At 30.1% G+C, this 19,137-nt stretch overlaps 3 protein-coding genes across 5 annotated transcripts; 1 reads left to right on the top strand and 2 right to left on the bottom strand.

Annotated features, from left to right (window-relative positions):
* The first annotated feature begins 462 nt into the window (after positions 1-462).
* On the top strand, positions 463-4,000 carry LOC130669660 (cysteine dioxygenase type 1). Of its 2 annotated transcripts, none has more exons than XM_057472687.1 (4): positions 463-886; positions 1,899-2,040; positions 2,155-2,432; positions 3,802-4,000. In XM_057472687.1, exons 1-3 carry the CDS (start codon positions 648-650, stop codon positions 2,425-2,427), a joined length of 654 nt encoding a protein of 217 aa, XP_057328670.1. In that variant the 5' UTR covers positions 463-647; the 3' UTR covers positions 2,428-2,432; positions 3,802-4,000. The 2 variants fall into 2 exon arrangements, with proteins under 2 accessions (XP_057328670.1, XP_057328664.1); XM_057472681.1 differs by having other exon boundaries at positions 3,814-4,000.
* A 1,914-nt stretch (positions 4,001-5,914) lies between these two features.
* On the bottom strand, positions 5,915-9,012 carry LOC130663055 (prion-like-(Q/N-rich) domain-bearing protein 25). The gene is made up of 8 exons (XM_057462114.1): positions 8,425-9,012; positions 8,075-8,323; positions 7,763-8,014; positions 7,441-7,689; positions 7,118-7,366; positions 6,637-7,047; positions 6,264-6,512; positions 5,915-6,177 (listed from the first exon to the last, which is right to left on the bottom strand). Exons 1-8 carry the CDS (start codon positions 8,573-8,575, stop codon positions 5,915-5,917), a joined length of 2,073 nt encoding a protein of 690 aa, XP_057318097.1. The 5' UTR covers positions 8,576-9,012.
* Positions 9,013-12,965: 3,953 nt separating this feature from the next.
* On the bottom strand, positions 12,966-17,972 carry LOC130669647 (transmembrane cell adhesion receptor mua-3-like). Of its 2 annotated transcripts, none has more exons than XM_057472670.1 (13): positions 17,674-17,972; positions 17,402-17,492; positions 17,071-17,319; positions 16,734-16,985; positions 16,415-16,663; positions 16,091-16,339; positions 15,741-15,989; positions 15,429-15,671; positions 15,107-15,355; positions 14,784-15,032; positions 14,304-14,714; positions 13,683-13,931; positions 12,966-13,616 (listed from the first exon to the last, which is right to left on the bottom strand). In XM_057472670.1, exons 1-13 carry the CDS (start codon positions 17,767-17,769, stop codon positions 13,345-13,347), a joined length of 3,108 nt encoding a protein of 1,035 aa, XP_057328653.1. In that variant the 5' UTR covers positions 17,770-17,972; the 3' UTR covers positions 12,966-13,344. The 2 variants fall into 2 exon arrangements, with proteins under 2 accessions (XP_057328653.1, XP_057328645.1); XM_057472662.1 differs by having other exon boundaries at positions 15,429-15,680.
* Between the last annotated feature and the right edge of the window lie 1,165 nt (positions 17,973-19,137).

Raw genomic sequence — 19,137 nt, forward strand, 5'->3', positions numbered from 1 at the left:
TAATAGTTAAATAAAAAAATATAAAATTACTTCAATTACATCATCTATGAAAAAAAAAAAAAAAATGATAACTAAATCGTTGCGGCCTTGTTAGTTCGGGTTATTATCTCAATAAACTTTCAAATACCAGTTAATTTCAAAGCCTGCTCATTGTAGAAAAATACAAAATACTTTCTATTTTCCTTATTTATAAATATCACTATAATTATTTTTCCCCAACCAAAGATTATCAGAAATCATTGAAAGTAGCAACAAACAATATTTATCTATATATAAAGAAAAAAAAATGAGTGAATACAAGTGATCGCATAAAGTGCATATACAGAAATAATTATAATAATAATGAAAAAAATAACACAGTAAAGAAACATCGTAAACATACATTATATTTACAAAGGAGTAGGGATTACACTACAGTTACATTATATACTGTTGTTGTTTTTTAACAAGTTTGTACTTAAAGTAGTGTAGTGTAAGGTGTATGTTATGCTCAGAATCTTTAAGACTTTCAAAGTCGATTCAACTCTACAAGCGATTGTTCTTCTTGATATTATATTCAAAGCTCAGTCGGAAATCTGTTATTTTATTATTTTAATTATAAATAAAAAATAAATATATATTTTATTTAATTAAAATTTGTGTCAAAAATGGAAAGAAGTGAAAATAAAACGTGTAATAAAATAATGAAAAAAGCTAAACTGAACAATATTGTTAATGATGATGAAGATATTGTTAATGAATCATTGACACTTGAAGAACTTATTAAAGAACTTCATAAAGAATTCAAAACAAATTCGGTTAATATCGATCGTATACAAGCTCTAATGTCATCTTATGACAGTAATCCGGAGGATTGGAAAAAATATGCTAAATTTGATCGTGATCGGTAAGTATTAAAGAATACGTATACACATTTTTTTTTTTTGTTAGCAATATCGGCTAAATTTTTTATTTCATTATTTGGTATGGAATGTGCGAATAGTTCGAATTTATTCATTATTCGTGTTCAATCGAAAAATAATATTTGATCCGAAATTCGAATGAAATAATTTAAATTTTAGAGTAATTCGAATTATCGGTCGGTTTTTAAATTATTTTAAAATTATCGAAAAATTCAAATTATATGTGAGTTATATCAAGTATTCTTAAATTTTCGAATTATTTTACAAATCGCAATTATTTGCAAATTATGGTAATTAATTTTTCCAATTTATCAGAAGTTTGATGAAAAGTTTACGATTGAAGTTCGAATCGAATACTCGAATTTTGATCAAATAATGAGAAAATTTACGAATAATTCGAAAATTTACGGATTAGAATCTTTTGTGAAAGTCGAAAATAGACGAATGATTCAAAATCGTGTGAATTATTCGAAACCTTCGAATAATTTGAAGCCTTACGAATTGATCGCAAATTGACGTATAATCCGAAAAATTACAAATGCTTTGAATTCTTCGAATAATTCGAAAACTTACGATCTATTCGAAAATTTATAAAAACTTCGAAAATAAATAAATCATTCGAAAACTTGTGAATAATTCGAAACCTTCGAACAATTTGAAAACTTACGAATTGATCGCAAATTGACGAATAATCAGAAAAATTACAAATACTTCAAATTTTTCGAAAAATTTCAATTTTCTTCATTCTTCAATTCGAATACTAATATTTATTTCAAACCAAATATTATAAATTTTTATTTTCACAAAAATGATGTCTCATTTTGTCCCGGTAACTACTATAATAAGATTTTCGATTGCAATTACTATCAGATTTTTAGCGTGTACTAGCAACAAAGTAGACAAACAAAATTGGATTGCTTTACTCAATTCAGATTAGTTATCTTTCATAATTTATTTATCACCACAATCATTTATTTACATATTTTTTTTGTATAGATATACTAGAAATTTAGTAGACGAAGGCAATGGTAAATTTAATTTGATAGTTCTTTGTTGGAATGCGGCTCAGGGTTCAGCAATTCACGATCATGCTGACGCACATTGTGTAATGAAAATACTCGAAGGTCAACTAATCGAGGTAAACAATATAATTAATAAAAAAAATTAATTTTAATTTTATTCTAATAAGGTATTTATTGAAGTCATAAAAATATTAATTTGGAAATGTAAGTAATAAAATATTCCATTTAAGACATTATACTCTTGGCCAACGGAAAATCCAAAATATCCCGGAAATGTGGCCGTACAAGAACTTGAGTCCAATATGCTGCAAGTTAATGACGTATGTTACATTAATGATACAATTGGCCTTCATCGTATGGAAAATCCAAGTAAAACTGAACCAGCTGTATCATTACATCTTTATTCACCACCATATTCATCGTGTAATGCCTTTGATAAACAAACCGGTAAAAGAACACCTTGTAAAGTGACATTTTGGTCTAAATATGGAATGCGTAATTAATTAATGTAAGTATTTATTTTTTAATTGTTATTTATTGTTAACTTTAGTAAACTAGAAAATTAGTCGAATCGAGAAGAAAGACAACCAATAATTACAAGCAGATTACATAACGGCCCGATGAAAAAAGATTTTATACTATTGTATAAAATTATATACAAAAAATGGCCCGATCCAATTGTATACAACTGTATAGAAATCGTATACAATTATATACAAATTGTATACAAATCTATATAATTATATACAATTTTATACAAATTATATACGATTCTATATAATTATATACAATTTTATATAATTATATACAATTCTATATAATTGCAATATATAGAATTGTATATAATTATATAGAATTGTATACGATTTGTGTAGAATTGTATACAATTGGATCGGGCCATTTTTTCTATCCAATTATATATAGTCTATATATAATTATATATAGTCCATATATAATTATATATAGTCCATATATAATTGATATATAATTCTATACAATTGTATAAAATCTTTTTTCATCGGGGGAAATTGAGGCAAGACCGAGTATTAATTATATATCCGTAGATCCAATTCTTTTGTTATTGTGATATATGTAGATCAGATTAATCGAACAAAAAAATGAAACTTTTTGTTTTCCAAAAGATTTCAGGATCTGCATATATATTTATTAGTTCGTAGATCTATATATTGATATATCGTCTCAATCGATCATTATAGATCTATATAGATCTATGTCTATTAGATAGCAGATTTATATAGATTTCCAAATGTAAATTTTGTAGATCAATATAGATTGACATATATTAATTTCATGAATTATTGACCTGCATATTTCAATTTATTAGAATGCAGATTTTTGTAGATCTGATTTTATCAATACTAAAATTTAAACCATTTCATCTCCAAGAGTATATTCCAGTAAATAACATTACGCAAATGAAAAAATTTATACTGATATTAAACGAATTATAAACGATATTAAATGAACCAAATAAATTTATCATTTTTATTGACAATAACGGCAATATTCATATGTCGTCAGTATTAATATCTCTTTGACGACATCATATGGATAATAATAATAATGACCATTGAGATAGAAAAAGGTTATCGTACGCTAATGCAATAATATAGTTGGAAAATAAACAACAACAATTCAATATACCGAGTATCAGTAATCAAAAACAATTAAATTATCGGGGTTATGATTCGATAGTGAAAACAAAAAATATAAGCTTGAGTAATATCTTAAATAAGTAGGAAAAATAACAGATAAAATAAACTGTATGTCAACAAGAAACTATATAGACTTGTCAACACATATTTGCGGAACTTTTCTTTATGAACACACATTAGATATCTAATAATTATTAAAAGTTTTTTTTTCAGGTGCTAAGATGACCTCAAACAACGAGTGATCTTTACAGAACGAATAATTGCAAACTATATAACTATCAAAGTATACTTATTTATTGTATAATACTCGCTCAAATAATATTATGAGTATTAGAAATAATTTTAATTTTATTATGTGACTATTATTATTTTTTATCGAATAAAACTAAACAATATAAAACTATGTGTGTATGTCTATCCTAGCAGCATTCTTAAGACGCGTTTTCATTTGTTTCTCTATTCGCACTCAAGTGGATGAACGGTACTATCTCTGGTCGCACTTGTACACTAAATGGGAACTTCGTTCAAGTTTTTCTCGTAAACAGATGGAAGTTATCAAAAAATTGAAGTGCATTTCGCTAGCTCATAGAGTAAAGCATCGAGTCTGTGTCTTTATTTTCCGTTTAGGGCTTTTATTTCTTGAGCAAGGCTACATGATCAGTCTTTGACAAGCCTAAGGCAAGATATTTCTGTAAGATATCTTAAGGGGGTATTCTGGTTTAGAAATTCGAAAAAATCGATTTTTTTTTTTGCATATTTTCATAGTATAACCCTTCAAGAAAATATCCCTAAAAGGATTTTTCGAAATTCGAATTATTTTCGGAGTTACAGTTCATTTTGTGACGCGCCGACAAAACCGTTTCGCAGCCAGGTCGAGCTACTGAGGCTTCTAAGGAAGCTAGAACTGCTAAATCATCTGAAAGAGCTTCACTAAACATGACATTTGAAGTCGAAGAAGGTACTTTGTACGGAGCAGGGATAGCTGATTAATAACAAGTGAGTATAAAACGTCAGTAAACGACTCCGACTGCGCGCGATTAGCCCTCAAACTTTAAACTCCTTTTTCTCGTAACTACTTTTCTGGAAACGGTGTGCATGATATCTTTAATTCTACTTAACCGATTCACTTGAAATTTTACACAGAGCTTCTTTATACATTATAGTATCGCGCTACGAAGAGGTTTAAAAAAATTTTTTTTTTTTTTTGTATTTTTAAAAAATTCCGAACGACAAAAAAACAGGGAAAATACGAAACTTTTTTTTCAAACCACCGCCATTTTGTGAAAAAAATTTTCTTTTTCAAAAACGTTTCGTAGTGCGATAACTACACCCTTCCTCATTACGAATTATTCATGGATTCCCATTTCAGGTCATGGGAAGGATTTATATCCTGCACACCAGGACAAGCCATTTTTCCATCAGTCCCCACTGCGCCGACCTGCAGTTTTTTGAAATTTAATTTTTTTTCTTATATTATTAATGTTTTGTATTCTTAAAATATCAATAAAAAGCTTAGAAAAAAATGGATGGTAAAAATAATTTTTGTTTTTTTTTATCGCGTCCGAAAAAATACCTAAAATTCGGGCTTCTAAACCAGAATACCCCCTTAAGCTAAATCTGTTGTGTAACCCTGATAGCAAGACTTTTTGGTCAGAAAGTTAGTGTCAATTAGTTGTGATCAAGTTGACGATAACTTCAGCCTTTGTATCTGTTGACTACAAGTTACCAACTTTCCCAAAAACTTGGCGATAATCTACTGCCACAACTTGTCACCAACTTTCTGCAAAAATTGAAGGAAACTTTTTGTCAACTAATAAAATGCCAACTTTTGCCACCAATTTTTTCAGCAAGATGGCGTCTAGTTGTCGTCAACTTATGGAAATGCCAAGTTTTGCGATCAGCTTGATGAAAAGTTACAGCAGTAGGTTGTCATTTGCATACCGACAGCTTTGCTATCAAGGAATACTTGGCTAAGATCCTTACGTAAGACTCTTTTGGTCAAACTTAATATTCATAAATTATCACAACGAAAATAAATACTGACGCATCTGCATTTATTATTATTTATTAGTATCAGCTGTGAGTTGCACTGACACTGAAAATTAATGCAAATAGAGTTATCCATGCCTTCTTCTGTCTCGATAAAATTATTATTTTTTAATTTTTTTTCTGCATTAACAAATGATCGTGCATCTACTGTTTAAACGTTAATAAGAATTGAATGAATAACTATGGAGATTAAAAAAAGTAATAAAATTCGAATTTTACGATTTATTTATTGTTTTTTCATATCTTTATAGAGTTAACAAATTCTTCAATAATCCAGGGGTTGCACACACGAATTAATCGATACTTTAACATATCCTGGCTTACACTCACAACTATTACCTATACAATCAGAATTTTTTATGACGCATTGATCTTCTAGCCAACAGAATCCACCTAAAAACGGTACGCAAGATTGATTCAACAATGTGATATGGTTTGGTTTGCAGACACACTTGTTATCATTTGAGCAATCCATGCGTAATGCATCTCTACAATCTGAACGTACAGAGCAATCGGCTAGCAATGACGCTAAAATAATTATAAGTAAAAAAAAAAATAACGTTATAAACAAGAGGTAAATTTATAAATTTCATTTTCTCAATTAATTTACACACTTTTTACACACTGGATATCAGACGCTGATAAATATTCGGGTTTGCATTGACATATATTATTTACACAATTCGAATGTGCAATATAACACTGATCATCGTTTAAACATGATCCTCTGATAACTACAGTGCATGTAAATTCATCTAGTGATATACTATTTCCAATGCATATACATATTTTACCATTTGAACATTTTGCGTTTTTTATAAATTTACAGTCTGCATCTGATTCACATGGCATTCCCAATGAAACTTTAACGACAAGAAATGTATCAATTTAAGAACTATATAAATTACTTGGATTTATATGTTACATAGAATCAAAATTTGCTTGAGTTGGTTTCATAATAAAAAAAGGTAAAACATTTATGTTCACCTGGTATACATTCATCACTGGATCGAGCTATAAAACTATAGTTGCATAGACATACGTTAAAAAAACAAAAAGTATTATCTGGAAGGCAATCTTCATTTTTTGAACAGTAACCACCTATAATGGGTTGACAAATTTCATTCAATTCTATGTAAGTTGGTTTACAGATACATGTTTGGTTTTCTGAACAATATCTACGCTCTGAATCGTCACAATCGTTATTTTGACGGCAATAATTTGATTTGGCATAGCATTGTTTTTTTGCCGGACAAAAATGGTATTTTATTGGTTCACATGTTGTTTCATTAATTGAAACATAATTTTCTTTGCAAACACATTTTTTATCTATCGAACATTTTGCATGTTTTATAGCCTTACAATCTAAATTACAATCGCAGGTACCCTTCAAACGCTCTGGAAAAAAAAAGTAAGCAAACAATAAGGAGCTTCTTTCCAATACGTTCATTTATATAATTATAGTAACCTGGTATGCAATAATTATCAGACTGATGTAAATAATTACGTTTACATTGACATTTATTGTCAACGCAAACAGCATTAGATGTTGCACATCCTTCATTGTTCAAACATGGTTCATTTAACAAAGGTGAACACGTTGTCTCATTTAATGCAATGTGATTTTCAATACAAACACATTCGTTATTCTCCGAGCATATTGAATGCATCACATGACCACAGTCGTTATTATTACCACAGTATATCTTAAGATAACCTTGCAATAGAGAAAAGCAAGTAATTGCATGACTCGTATTCCGAACATCCACTATTTGCGGTAAATGTACTTACTTGACAAACATCGGTTATTAGATTGCCGAACGAAGCCATCCGCGCATCGACATACTCTACGAAAACAACGAGAGTACATGGGATGACAATCACTACTTTCCACACAATATTCTCCAATAAGCGCTGCACATGTTTTACTGGTTAACTGTAGATAATTCGATTTGCAAATGCACTTATTGTCGTCAGAACATTTCGCATATTTTATTTTACTACAGTCATGATCTGCTCTACACGCAAGTCCCAATAAGACTTAATAAAAAAATGAAAGAATAGTAATAATATAAAATATTTTTTATTTATGTTCCACATGATGCATACTTACCAGGTAAGCATTTATAATTAGAATCTCGCACATAGTTAAGTTGGCATGAACATTGGTTATTAATACAAGTCGATTCATTCGCGCCACATGTGTCATTGTAACCACAAAATTCTCCCAATAACGGTGCACAAGCTATTTCACTCAGTTTTACATGACTACTGTTACAAAAACATTTTTTCCTCTTTTCTGAGCATTTGGCGTTCGGTGCCCTTTCGCAATGTTGATTTTTTTCACAAAATACGTCTAAAAACTCTATAAAATAATTACGATCATTTGATATATTTGTAAGCCACTATTGAAAACCGTTATTACCATCAATACATTCATTGTTTGATTGTTCTGTAAAATCGTGATTGCATTGACATGCATGGTTGACACAAACAGAATTATTTGTTATACATTGTTCATCATTCCAACAATATTCACCCAGTAATGGAGCACACATTGTGTTATTAAAAGGAACGTGATTCGATTGACAAATACATTTTTTATTTTTTGAACACTTTGCACTGAATAAATTCCTACAATCGTCATCATATTCGCAATTCCATCCTAACAAAGCTGTAATCATATAGTAATAATAATAATAATTTATTTTGAATTCAATCCGATGGAACGAATGAATTGTTCGTATGTTTTGTCACCGTTCTTAAAATACACACTTGGTAAACATTGTTTATTGTATAAAGGTGAATAAAAAGCTTCACATTCGCATCGATTATTAATACATTGTGAGTTTGAAATTTTACATTCGTCATCTTTTGAACAAAATCCACCTATAATTGGCTCACACGATGTTTCATTAAACTGCATATGTTTATCATCACAAACACATTTATTATCTTTTGAACAAATTCCAAATTTTATTTTATGACAATCTTCGTAAACAACGCAAGGCTCTTCCAAATATACTATTAAATATTAAATATAACTACATATAATCTTTTCACACCCATGTTAACTAATATATTATGAAATCAATTTACTTGGATAGCATTTGAATTCTTGATAAACATAATTATGTTTACATCGACACTTTTTATCAATGCAAAGAGAGTTATTAATTGCACAAGGTTCATGGTCTTGACAACTTTGATTGTACATTGGTGCACATACTGTCTGATTGATCGAATAATAATTAATGGCACATGCGCAAACTTTTTCCTTACTACAGATTGAGTGATTTATAAATTCATTACAATCAGTATCATGACCGCAAGTCATTTGCAAATAAACTGAATTATTCAAAGTTAGTAACAAATATCGTTTCTAGAGATTAAAATGTTCAAAAATAATCGAATATTTACCTCCTATACAACGCGCATTAGATTGAGGATGTAAATTAGGCTTACATTTACATTGATTATCAACACAAAAAGAATCCTTTACTTTACATTCATCATTGGTTTCACAAGGCCCTTCTAAAAGTGGTGCACAAAATGTTGAATTCAATGCAATGGTATTAGCTGTACATTCACATTTGTTATCATACGCCGAACAGTTTGCAAATTTCACTACTTCGCATTTACTATCGTCAGTGCAAGGTTCTCCTAATATCTCTAGAACGTGAAAAAATGTTGATGATAACCAATCAAACTTAGTTCTATTCGATTACTTGATTAGTTATCTAACAAATGGGCTAACTTAGTTTGCATTGATTATTAGACACAGGTAAATAGTTTGCTCTGCACCGACATTTGTTATGAATACAAATAGAATTATCAGGTGCACACAGTTCATTGTTCACACAATATTCACCTAATAGTGGTGCACACATGGTAAAGTTAATTTCGATATTATTAGATCTACAGATACACATACTATCTCTTGAACACTTTGAATGCAATATTCCATTACAATCCTCATCTCGTGCACAAAACATTCCTATATACACTGTAATAAAAATAAAATTACCACTAATGATACCAGAATCCGTAAAAACACGAAGTTTTTCTCAGTTATTTATAAAAGTACCTTGCTTTTTACATGAAAACAAACCATTGAGTTTATTTATTTGACACGTACTCCCTAACTTACAGCACGGTCGTTGGTAGACATGATCGCACTGGATCGAAATTCAGTTAAAATTAAATATATAACAAATTAAGTTAGCACTTAATATAATTATACTTCCCAGATTTATTGATAGTCAAATTATATTATATATGATTTAAATAAATCCGTCTCATATTAAGAATGATAATAATCTCGAATATATATATATTATATATTATATTATACTAAATATACTTACTTGATCATTGTCCTGTGCGCATTGATAGTCGTAATTATTTTTATACCCTAAAATTGTGTTTGCATACAGCAAAATAAGAAGTAAGCCTTGAACCATTTTTGACTTGACCGTTATTAGCATTCTCAAAATTAATTTTTTGTTCTATTTTATTTGATTTAAAACACTTTTTCCAAAATTGGATATCTAAAGAATAATTTCTTCATGTGGTAAGAACAAAAAGTGTACTACTTGAGTGATTAAAAAATACTGTTATAAATATATCCTTATCTCTATAAAACTTAATAGTTTCGCTCTTTTTTATTAATCGTTATAATATCAAGAGATATCGTTGGAAACAAAAAGTTGAAGAAATCGGTTTTTTCGAGTATTTTTGAAGTGACCATATCGATCAACTTCAAAACTATTTTTAATGTATTTTTAGAGCTTAAAAAAGCGTGTCGATTGCTGCAAGAACTATCGCAATCGATTTATTTTCTCGAGAGATATCTTTGTTGGCGAAAAAAATATTAAAAAACGGTTTTTTCGAATACTTTACGATGACAATCGTCCTCATTCCAAATCATATCAGTTTTAGAACTCGATAAATCACCCTGATTAGAAGAAATGATTTGCAATGTTAAATACCCATAAGAAGGGCGATTCAAAAGTATTCAAAGTATTTAAAAGCATTAAAAAGTATTTAAAATTTTTTTTTTCTAATGGTTTCAAATTTTTTCTTTTAATAAGGGCACGTCGATAGTTGTATCGAACATCAAAATCGGTTTATTCGTTCGAGAGATGTGTTTTATATTTATTAATAGTTTTTCATTTTCGTAGTTCAAAGCAGGATGTAACTTTTTTGAGCTCGAAAATACATTCCCAGTGATCTTTCTGAGCTCGAGGTAAAAAACGGCGGCAAATTATCGAGCTGGCCCGCAGAGTTAATTGTTGTCTGGATTTTTTTTTTTATAGGATTAATAATTAAAAACATGTCAATCATTATGTGATGCTATTCACAGAAATAATTGGCAATGCAATTGTTTTTTAATTTCTGTACATAGTGTTAAATACGACATAAATACTTAGAAATAGAACTTAAGTCATTATATTTTATTTTTTTATGATGAAATCAGTTAACTCTTTGGCAATAACAACTATTTGTTAAGATAAAGTGTGTTTTAATAACCGTAGTATTTTGTCACAAGAATTATTATTATTATCTTAGCTTCTGAAAAAATAATATATATATTGTAGTAACTGGTAACTTATAATTAATGTCACTTATACTACAATAACAACACACTTGAATTAGAAATAACAACACCACAATTAACAGCAGTAAAAGAAAGGCAAGAGATATATAGTTTATTGAATACGGATGTATGCTGTTATGTTGTCAATATAAGACTGACTGACTCTAGTCGCGTTTCTATAAAACAAGAGAAGAAGGCATTTGTTTTCTAGTTATTCAAATATTTTGAAGATCAGTTTCACATTCGTTACAATATATATACATATATATATATTAGGGTGAGCCAAAAAAACCAACCTATCGAATTTACGTCTCAAAAAGGACCTATATATCGAGAAAAAAATTCTCCCATTGGGCAAAATTTTTAGCTCAATTTTAAAAGGTGTCGGTAGCCATTTGAAATTTCCCATTTAAATTACATGCAAAAAAATTTTTTTTGATTAAAAATATTATAACTTTTGAACCATGAGAGACAAAAATTCGGCTCTAGAATATTCTTGTAGGGCATTAAATTTCTTAGAAGAAAGTCCTAGGAGTCGAATTTGTAAACTCGATATTTCGTATACTAACAGGCTATCAAAGTCTCGAGTAAACAGGATCATACAAATATAAGGTTTTATTTGGATTTTCCAAATACTTTTCTTTCATTGTGATCGGGTAGAAAAAACGGACAACTCGAACAACTTGGCAAAATTTTTTTTTCTTCAAAATCGTTTCTAATCGTCACTTACGATTCTCATCATCCCATCCGTACAATTTTGAGTGATTCAAAGTATTCAGGAATTTTTCAGTAGACAAGGCATTGTTGGTCACAAAATATTAAGGTATGTCTTCTTCTCTATATTGAGATTTTAGTAAAGTTACCCCTGCGGCTGAGGCAGCCGTTCGGCACGCGCGTGGCTCGGGCGATCACCGAAGTTAAGCAGCATCGAGCATGGCCACTACTTGGCTGGGTGACCGTTTAGCCACACGTCGGGTTCGAACGAGGGTCTCTGACCGTTAGGCGTGGGATGAAGATCCAGTGATCGGTAAAATGGGAATTTTATCGATCACTGGACCTTCACCCAAACCGAAACTGTACTGGCTAGGTTTTCTCTGTGGTTTCCCTATGTCACTACACCTCCATTGCACAAGGGAGGTTGTAGGGCATCACCGTAATGATGCAGTACAGTATAAGCACAAGTCGGGCCACAGCCGCACAATGAAGGTAGAAAGAGAAGTAAAGCAGTTGCGATATAAAGGCAAAAAGTGTAAAAGGCCGTTACTACGGCTATATACTAGAAAACAATTAAAATTAAAAAAAAAAAAGGTCAAAGTAACCCTGATAGCACGAGTTGCTCGTCAAAAAGTTGGTATTCATTAGTTTGCGACCAACTTGACGACAAGTTGTCGACAACTCTAGCTTTTGCGACTCTTGGCTACAGGTTAGCGCCAACTTTTTCAGAAAGTTGGCGCTAGTGAAGAGCCGCAATTCGAAAGCAAGTTTCTGAGAAAATTGAAGGCAACTTTCCGTCAATTTATGGATTGCCAACTTTTGGCCACCAACTTATTGGATTTTCAACTTTTGCCAGCAACTTTCTTAGAAAGTGTCTATCAACTTAGGAAATACCAACTTTTGCGGCCAACTTGGCGACTAGTTGCTGCTGTTAGTTTGACGCCAGTTTCTCGCCAACTTGGCTATCAAGGTATTTATCTTCAACAATTTAGTTTTTTCGGCCTTTATTCACTAATGGTATTGTAGATATCTTCTTTACTAAGATTAGATATAGACAATTTTATTATTATATGCATTTAAAATGAAAAAAGTACAAATTATAGTTCGAATATGGTTATCGTCACATTTTAAAAAGACAGCTACAATTTATGTATTGCATACATCTGTAAAAATGTCATTTATCGAGTGATTATGTAAATGTAAGATAATAATAGATAAGTTCAATATGTTAGATAGTTTAATGAATTAATATTAATAAACTATAAGAATGAAAAATATAAAACTGCATTTGCCTAAATCACCATCTCTATTAGTATCAATTTTGACTTGCGTTTCTTCACAAAGTCAATGTAGATAGATGGTTTTTTTATATTTTAGATTCATTAACGTCTCCGATAATCCAGGGGTTGTACGCATAAATTATCGGATACTTGAACATAACCAGGCTTACACGTACAACTATTATCTATACAATCAGAATGTTCCGTGACGCATTGACCTTCCAACCAACAGAATCCACCTAAAACCGGTGCACACGATTGATTAATAAATGCGATGTGATTCGGTTTGCATACACATTTATTATTAATTGAGCAATCCATGTGTAATGCATCTCTACAATCTGAACGTACAGAACAATCGGGTAACGATAATGCTGAAATAACATAATAAACAATAGACACGTTAATTAAATTTTTATCTTCACAATTAATTAACATACTTTTCACACATTGGTCATCAGATGCTGATAAATATGCGGGTTTGCATTGACACATATTATTTACACAACATGAATGTTCGATATAACAATTACCATCGTTTAAACAATATCCTCCGATAATTACCGTGCACGTAAATTGATTGAGTGAAATACTATTTTCAATGCATACGCATATTTTACCATTCGAGCATTTTGCGTTTTTTATTGAATCACAGTCTGCATTTGATTCACATGACATTCCCAATGAAACTTTAACGACAACAAATATATAAATTTATGAACTATATAAATTACTTGGATTTATTTAATTACAAAGAATCAAAATTTGCTTAAGAGGATGTGTCATCTATTCTCTTTCTCACACACATGTGAACGAACGGAACTGTCCTTGTTGCACTTATTTTAGCAAATGTAAATTTCAAATGAGCCGTTCTCAGATATAATCTGCAATTTCCGAACGAGAAACATTTCATTCGATAAATAATAAGTTTACGCATCGAATGACATATTTCGTTTAATAATTTGGGTCTTTACCTGTGAAAACGGTTCATTTGAAAATCACCTGGTACACTCTCTTAAGTTGGTTTCATAATGAAAAAAAAATAAAAAATTTATGTTTACCTGGTATACATTCATCACTGGATCGAGCTATAAAATTATACTTGCATAGACATACGTTAAGAATACAAAAAGTATTATCTGGAAGGCAATCTTCATTTTTTGAACAGTAACCACCTATAATGGGTTGACAAATTTCATTCAATTCTATGTAAGTTGGTTTACAGATACATGTCTGGTTTTCTGAACAATATCTACGCTCTGAATCGTCACAATCGTTATTTTGACGACAATACTTTGATTTGGTATAGCATTGTTCTTTTGCCGAACAGAAATGGTATTTTATTAGTTCACATGTTGTTTCATTAATTGAAACATAATTTTCTTTGCAAACACATTTGTTATTTATCGAACATATTGCATGTTTTACAGCCTTACAATCCAAATTACAATCGCAGGTACCCTTCAAACGCTCTGGAAAAAAAAGGAAGCAAACAATAAGGAGCTTCTTTCCAATACGTTCATTTATATAATTATAGTAACCTGGTATGCAATAATTATCGGACTGAGGTAAATAATTACGTTTACATTGACATTTATTGTCAACGCAAACAGCATTAGATGTTGCACATCCTTCATTGTTCAAACATGGTTCATTTAACAAAGGTGAACACGTTGTCTCATTTAATGCAATATGATTTCCAATACAAACACATTCGTTATTCTCCGAGCATATTGAATGCATCACATGAACACAGCCGTTATTATTATCACAGTATTTCTTAAGGTCACCTTGCAATAGAGAAAAGCAAGTAATTGCATGACTTGTATTCTGAACATCCACTATTTGCGGTAAATGTACTTACTTGATAAACATCGGTTATTAGATTGCCGAACGAAGCCATCCGCGCATCGGCATACTCTACGAAAACAACGGGAGTACATGGGATGACAATCACTACTTTCCACACAATATTCTCCAATAAGCGCTGCACATGTGTTATTGGTTAACTGAAGGTAATTCGATTTGCAAACGCACTTATTGTCGTCAGAACATTTCGCATATTTTATTTTACTACAGTCATGATCTGCTCTACACGCAAGTCCCAACAAGACTTAATAAAAAAATGAAAGAATAGTAATAATATAAAATATTTTTTATTTATGTTCCACATGATGCATACTTACGAGGTAAGCATTTATAATTAGAATCTCGCACATAGTTAGGTTGGCATGAACATTGGTTATTAATACAAGTCGATTTATTCGTGCCACATGTGTCATTGTAACGACAAAATTCTCCCAATAACGGTGCACAAGCTATTTCACTCAGTTTTACATGACTACTGTTACAAAAACATTTTTTTCTCTTTTCTGAGCATTTGGCGTTCGGTGCCCTTTCGCAATGTTGATTTTTTTCACAAAATACGTCTAAAAACTCTATAAAATAATTAAGATCATTTGATATATTTGTAAGCCACTATTGAAAACCGTTATTACCATCAATACATTCATTGTTTGATTGTTCTATAAAGTCATGATTGCATTGACATGCATGGTTGACACAAACAGAATTATTTGTTATACATTGTTCATCATTCCTACAATATTCACCCAGTAATGGAGCACACATTGTGTTATTAAAAGGAACGTGATTCGATTGACAAATACATTTTTTATTTTTTGAACACTTTGCACTGAATAAATTTCTACAATCGTCATCATATTCGCAATTCCATCCTAACAAAGCTGTAATCATATAGTAATAATAATAATAATTTATTTTGAATTCAATCCGATGGAACGAATGAATTGTTCGTATGTTTTGTCACCGTTCTTAAAATACACACTTGGTAAACATTGTTTATTGTATAAAGGTGAATAAAAAGCTTCACATTCGCATCGATTATTAATACATTGTGAGTTTGAAATTTTACATTCGTCATCTTTTGAACAAAATCCACCTATAATTGGCCCACACAATGTTTCATTAAACTGCGTATGTCTTTCATCACAAACACATTTTTTATCTTTTGAACAAATTCCAAATTTTATTTTATGACAATCTTCGTGAACAACGCAAGGCTCTTCCAAATATACTATTAAATATTAAATATAACTACATATAATCTTTTCACACCCATGTTAACTAATATATTATGAAATCAATTTACTTGGATGGCATTTGAATTCTTGATAAACATAATTATGTTTACATCGACACTTGTTATCAATGCAAAGAGAGTTATTAATTGCACAAGGTTCATGGTCTTGACAACTTTGATTGTACATTGGTGCACATACTGTCTGGTCGATCGGATAATGATTGATTATACACGCACATACTTTTGCTTTTATACAGCTTGAATGATTTATGAATTTATTACAATCAGAATCACGATTACAAGGCATTCGCATAAAAACTAAATTTTTTTAAATTAGTAAAAAAGATCAAATCTATGATTTAAAATGCTTAATGAATCTAATATTTACCTTCTTTACAACGTGCATTAGATTCAGGATGTAAGTTAGGCTTACATTTGCATTTATTATCAACACAGATAGAATTCATAACTACGCATTCATCATTGGTTTCACAAAATCCACCTAAAAGTGGTGCACACAACGTTGAATTCAATGCAGTGGTATTAGCTGTACATTTACATTTATTATCATACGCCGAACATTTTGCGAATTTCACTACTTCGCATTTACTATCGTCAGTGCAAGGTTCTCCTAGTATTTCTGGAACGTAAAAAAATATCGTTAAAAATCTTTAAAACTTAATTTAATTCGATTACTTGATTAAGTATCTAATAAGTAAGCTAACTTAGCTTGCATTGATTATTAGACAGACGTGAATAATTCGCCCTGCACCAACATTCGTTATGAATACAAATAGAATTATCAGGTGCACACTTTTCATTATTCACACAATATTCACCCAGTAGCGGTGCACATATGGTAAAGTTGACTTCAATAGTATTAGACCTGCAAATACACGTGTTATCTTCTGAACACTTTGAATGCAATATTTCATCACAATCCTCATTTCGTGTGCAAAACATTCCTATATATTCTGTAATATAATTAAAAATTACAACTAATGGTACTGGAATCCATGAAAAGACGAAGTTTTTCTCAGTCATCCATAAAAGTACCTTGCTTTTTACATGTGAACAAATCATGGAGTTTATTTTTTTCACACGTACTTCTTATCTCACAGCATGGTTGTTGGTAGGAAGGATTACACTGGTATGATATTTAATTAAAATGAAATTTTTTACAAATTACATTAGCACTGAACATGCTCACTTCTCAGATGTATTCATAGTCAAATTATATTTTGTATTATTTAAATGAATCCGTCTCATAATAAGAATAGTCATAATATCCAGTACATACACATTTATATCATACCAAGTATACTTACTTGATCATTGTTCTGCGCACATTGATAGTTGTAATTATTTTTGTTTCCGAAAATTGTATTGGCATATAGCAAAATCAAAACTAAGACTCGAAACATTTCCGATGATGTGACCCTAATTTGCACTCTCGAAATTAAATTTTTTTTTTATGTTTAATTTCAAATACTTCTTTTTAAATTGGATATGTAAAGAAAAAATTCTTTATGTGTTAAAAAAAAATAAACTCCGTGTACTACCTGATTAATCGAAAAATACTGTTATAAATATATCCTTATCTTTATAAAACCTGATAATTCCACTCTTTTTTATTTTTTTTCAAATTTTTACTTTAATTCAACAACAAATTTGATATGACTTTTATACGATATTTTTTTATTTGGCTGGTTGAATTACATCCTTTTCAATCGAAACTGTTGGTATTTCTAAGGTCATAGGTCAATTAAGTTATCTAATTATTTTGATATATTTATGTATAAACAAAAATCCTTTTTTACCAACATTATGTTATAAATCTTCAATGAAAATCTAATTTATTTATAGAGGGTATACCGGGACACGGTGGCCTGTTGCTAAAAATAAAGAAATTAAAAACTTTTCTCCATAATTCAAATTTTTTTAGTTTCAATAAATTTCTCATACATCAATTTATAAAAAAAAAATTTAATATCTGTAGATATTTTAAGTGTCTCATTCTACTCTCAATCTGTATTTTAACTTATAGTCCCTAATACATTCTACATTACTACAGAATTTTCAAGAAATATTATATTCGGTTTTCCACAAAAATTTTGAACAAATGCCATTGTGCTTCGGGTAGACCACCATGCCTCAGTCTCTTGTATTTAAGTTTATTGTTCTCTTAATTATTTTCAATCTGTCACCGAAATCCAAAAAAAAAAATCATAAAAGAAAAACTTTTTTGCTACCCCGATTTTAAAAAATCGAGATTTCATCAGATATCGATGTCTTGAGATCCTAGAAACCAATTTTAAAAATTTGAAAAATCCGATCTCAAAAAAAAAATTACACTTGATATTTTATTTTTCAAATTATACAATTTACTACAACTCGGAAACTATGGACTTCAGCGACTTGACTCATAAAACTTTTTTGGAAGGGAATAAAATTTTCTATAAAATTCTTATTAAAATTTTTAGTGTATTTTTATTGGTTTACGTTTTGCAAGCTGATACAGGTCAATTTCATTGGAAAAGTGACTTCCGCAACGGACACAAGTAAAACAGCTTGAATAACAGTTAAGTTACTATGGGCACTTTTGAAGAACACTTTCTCTACAATTTGCGACAAACTACGCTACGACATTATCAAATGCAGCTGAGTATTAGAAGTTTGAAAAAAAAGTAATTTAGTTTACGTGTATTCTAAATGGGAAATCGTTGGAATCAAACGGAAAGTACTTAGGATTAAAATTAAAAGCTCAAACTTGACAATAATTTTAGTTTCAG

The sequence above is a fragment of the Microplitis mediator genome, chromosome 1 (assembly GCF_029852145.1).
Source record: "Microplitis mediator isolate UGA2020A chromosome 1, iyMicMedi2.1, whole genome shotgun sequence".
Classification (NCBI taxonomy): domain Eukaryota; kingdom Metazoa; phylum Arthropoda; class Insecta; order Hymenoptera; family Braconidae; genus Microplitis; species Microplitis mediator.

What these genes read in the sequence shown, in the direction of transcription:
- LOC130663055 (XM_057462114.1), bottom strand. Translation starts at nt 8,575, where the DNA reads ATGCAGTTTAATGAAACATCGTGTGAGCCAATTATAGGTGGATTTTGT. An exon ending in TAATTATAAATGCTTACCTG is followed by an intron (nt 7,690 to 7,762) that starts GTAAGTATGCAT and finishes TTTTTTATTAAG; the next exon opens with TCTTATTGGGACTTGCGTGT. An exon ending in TAATAACCGATGTTTGTCAA is followed by an intron (nt 7,367 to 7,440) that starts GTAAGTACATTT and finishes CTCTATTGCAAG; the next exon opens with GTTATCTTAAGATATACTGT.
- LOC130669660 (XM_057472687.1), top strand. Translation starts at nt 648, where the DNA reads ATGGAAAGAAGTGAAAATAAAACGTGTAATAAAATAATGAAAAAAGCT. An exon ending in GCTAAATTTGATCGTGATCG is followed by an intron (nt 887 to 1,898) that starts GTAAGTATTAAA and finishes TTTTTTGTATAG; the next exon opens with ATATACTAGAAATTTAGTAG. An exon ending in TCGAAGGTCAACTAATCGAG is followed by an intron (nt 2,041 to 2,154) that starts GTAAACAATATA and finishes ATTCCATTTAAG; the next exon opens with ACATTATACTCTTGGCCAAC.
- LOC130669647 (XM_057472662.1), bottom strand. Translation starts at nt 17,769, where the DNA reads ATGTTTCGAGTCTTAGTTTTGATTTTGCTATATGCCAATACAATTTTC. An exon ending in TAATTATAAATGCTTACCTC is followed by an intron (nt 15,356 to 15,428) that starts GTAAGTATGCAT and finishes TTTTTTATTAAG; the next exon opens with TCTTGTTGGGACTTGCGTGT. An exon ending in CGATAATTATTGCATACCAG is followed by an intron (nt 14,715 to 14,783) that starts GTTACTATAATT and finishes TTTTTTTTCCAG; the next exon opens with AGCGTTTGAAGGGTACCTGC.